This window comes from Colossoma macropomum, unplaced genomic scaffold (assembly GCF_904425465.1).
Source record: "Colossoma macropomum unplaced genomic scaffold, Colossoma_macropomum, whole genome shotgun sequence".
Lineage (NCBI taxonomy): Eukaryota > Metazoa > Chordata > Actinopteri > Characiformes > Serrasalmidae > Colossoma > Colossoma macropomum.
In genome coordinates, this window is record NW_023495926.1 from 5,118 (window position 1) to 8,613 (window position 3,496).

Genomic DNA, 3,496 nt, shown 5'->3' on the forward strand with positions numbered 1-3,496 from the left:
AGAGCTTAGAGCTGCATAACATAAGTTTCATTAACTGTGAGAATATTGTATTGATGAAATTAACAAAATATGTTTGAAACTTCCTGCAGATCTGAAGGTTACAGTGTCAGAAAGAAATTGGGGGAGGCAGTGTCTGATCTGTAGCAGCACCTGCACTCTGCCTAACAATCCCTCTTACATCTGGTACAAGAACCAACAGCCTTTTTCTAACAAATATAGAAAAGTGCTTTTTCTGTATGACAGAACTGTGCACACAGGCAGCTACTCCTGTGCTGTAAGAGGTCGTGAGGAGCTCTGCTCTCCTGCTGTCTGTAAGAACTTTGATTTAGTCTTCACTCACTCTGTCATCAACTCAGTTGCAGCTCTGTTTGATTACAGATACACATGGCTGAGATGTACTGATGTACGTAAGGGTGGGAAATACAATATGTATGATGGTAGTTTGACATTTTCTAGCGTTTACAAACAACTTGGAACAGATATCATGCACTGGTTATTTACAGGCTTTGTACAGTTTGCCTAAATGTCTATTTTTATGAAACATGGCCAGTGTTTTAGAAATACGGTACTCATGCACTGTGCACTGTACACAGGAAAGTGCATTGGCACATCATTTTGAAATGACAGATCACCATATTGCCCACTACTCTTAGCATTTGATACAGTTCAGTTTTTGTGTTGTGGGTGTTTTAGGTATTTATTCAGTTTAGTTTGTGTTTCCTATTTTTCTATAACTCACTTTGTGTGATTCAAATGTTTTCAGTGTAACAGAGTTTTTGCATTTTAGGTGTTTTTGATCAGAAGAGCTTCTGGAATGTGTCTTACCCCACCCAGACTATCTGTGCTCTGATTGGCTCATCAGTGGACATCCATGGTTACTACACCTTTCCTGGTCAGCTGCCTGACCCTCAGCCTGCATGGTACATCAGACTCCATAGACAGGACAAAGAGCTGAGTCCTGCAGACGGCCGAGTGGAGTTTTTCAGTGACAGAGTTAATATGAACACATTGAGACTGAAACATCTCAGAGAGAGTGACTCAGCAGAATATCTCCTCCGATTTAAAGCCCCCTACTGGAATCACACACACAGCTCTGCTGGGGTCTCTCTTTCTGTCACAGGTAGGAGAAGTGTGTTCTGATTCTGCTTGTGTCTCAGTGTTTACTGTCTGTCTGAGCTCTAAAGACACTGATGGGGGCCTCTCACAGGCCTGCAGGTGAAAGTGGGACCTATTGCAGTCACAGTGACAGAGGAAAAAACAGTAACACTGATGTGTAGCAGCACCTGCACTCTGCCGAACAACCCCACATATATCTGGTACAAGAACGGACAGCCAGTGATTCATTGCAAATCTGCCTCCTGCTCTGTAGCTGTGGTCAGTGGTGCGGTCAGCTACAGCTGTGCTGTTGAAGGTCATGAGAGATTCGTCTCTCCTCCAGTGTGTGAGTGGGCAGTTTTATATGCTTTTATACTATGTATCTATTTATCTATCTTATCATCTACTGTGTGTTATCATATATGGTGATGATTCAGTTAATGATAAGTGATGAATTATTTATTAACATGAGCTCATCTGCTACCTGAGCAATCTCAACTTATGTACGTTTGAATCTTTTTCCAATCAGACTCTCCTAGAAGCACCATTGCAGTGATAGTTTCCTCTGGAGAGAGAGTGGAGGGAGATTCAGTGACTCTGAGCTGCAGCAGTGATGCAAACCCTCCTGTTCTCACCTACTCCTGGTTTAAGAAGAGAGCAGCTGCAGACGCACCACTGACAATAGGCCAGAATTACACCATCACCAACATCAGCTCCCAGCACAGTGGACTCTACTACTGCACCGCTCACAACCAGCTAGGACAGCACAGCTCAACACCCACCAGTCTGAATGTTTTACGTAAGCGTCACACATTCAAAAACAATAGTATTAACAAAATGTAAAAATGGAGGATTTTTTCATTTTAGCCATTTGTTCAGAGAATGATCTGGCCTGAATGTAAAGGAATCACGTGCGTATTATGATTCATACAGATACATATTAACAAGAACATTTTGCATTAGATGTTCTATGTAAACACTACAGTCCAGACATCCCAGCAGAAAGTCCCTCAGGTTCAGCCTTTCTTAGAATGAATGGAGCCTGCTTAGTGATGCTGTGTCCTCATGTATCCGGATATTTTTGAAAACAGTTTCCAAAAAAATCCTTACCCACGCTAATGTTTTCGCATGAGCATGCCAGCCCAATAAGGTGAGATAATGCTCCATAAACAAGAACTGAGCACAGTACATTCTTATGCCTCTGCACTATGGCTTAATTTAAAATAAAAGACAAATTCACTTATAAACATGATTATAATTCTTACTCACCTTATAAATCGCTCTTAAATTGCTGATCGCACCGAAACAACCAAGTCAGTCATATTTCAGAGTTCTTCACCCTTTAAAAATCTCCACCATGGAGAGCATTTTATGAAATATGAAAAATGTAGCAGCTGTGTAAATACTGTAAATATCATGTTTCTTTGTTAAACCAAATGTTAACAGAGTTTCATGAGTATGGTGATTCAGTGTGAGTACAATAATCCTGATTTTTGTCTAAACTCTTCTACAGCTTTCGACTTTAATTAAAGAGTAAACCTTTCTACACCTTTTTGTCCATCAGAGAGAGGAGAGATACTGGCCCTCCATATGTTTTTTTTTCTGTACTTTTATGTTTGTAACAAAATCAATCATGGGACAAAAGTACAGGATGTTTGATTCCTCATGTTAGGTGAGTGTACGTATTGAGGCAGCTGTCTGAACCCTGAACACACAGAGAACCGAATGTGTGGAGAACTGACTGTGCCTTTAGAGTCAGTAGATATAAACAGACACAGAGTCTCTGAGTCAGTTTGATGCCTTTTAAATCTCTCTGTGGTCTTTTTATGAGCTCTTAGAACTTACTGTTCTTCTCTGTAAGTGATGATGAGGCTGATGGATTTGTGAAGGTGCTGAAGGTCCAGAGGAGAGTTCAGTGTTAAAGCTGATCACAGAGAGAGTGGTGGTCTTTCTGGGAGTGGTGGTCTTTCTGGCTCGAATACTCATCACAGCAGCTCTGTGGATGTGGTATGTGAACTATTAATGAGATGCATTTAATTTAACAGGAAGTTTCAGCTTGTATGAACTCTGAGCTGGTTGTTTGTTGTTCAGGAGAAAAAAAGGCAACAGCAGCGCTGAGGAGAGTGAACAGGTGAGCGTGTCAGATATGAGAGACTGAGTGACCGAATGATCAAATCATGTATTTACACTATGCTCTCTCTCTCTATCTCTCTCTCTCTCTCTCTCTCTCTCTCTCTCTCTTCTCTCTCTCTCTCTTTCTCTCTCTCTCCCTCTCTCAGCGATATGCCGCTGCTGTGTATGATAATGTGTCAGCTCAGCCGTTTCAGCCTGCAAACAGAGAAGATGATCAGGACGACATTCACTACTCCAGTGTTTACTTCACACCCTCTCACTCACAGGA

General features: G+C 41.5%; 1 protein-coding gene across 1 annotated transcript; it reads left to right on the forward strand.

The window, feature by feature from the left end:
* The first annotated feature begins 680 nt into the window (after positions 1-680).
* On the forward strand, positions 681-3,496 carry LOC118803581 (B-cell receptor CD22-like). Its single transcript, XM_036564062.1, has 4 exons — positions 681-1,120; positions 1,208-1,441; positions 1,625-1,894; positions 3,375-3,496. Exons 1-4 carry the CDS (start codon positions 1,000-1,002, stop codon positions 3,395-3,397), a joined length of 648 nt encoding a protein of 215 aa, XP_036419955.1. The 5' UTR covers positions 681-999; the 3' UTR covers positions 3,398-3,496.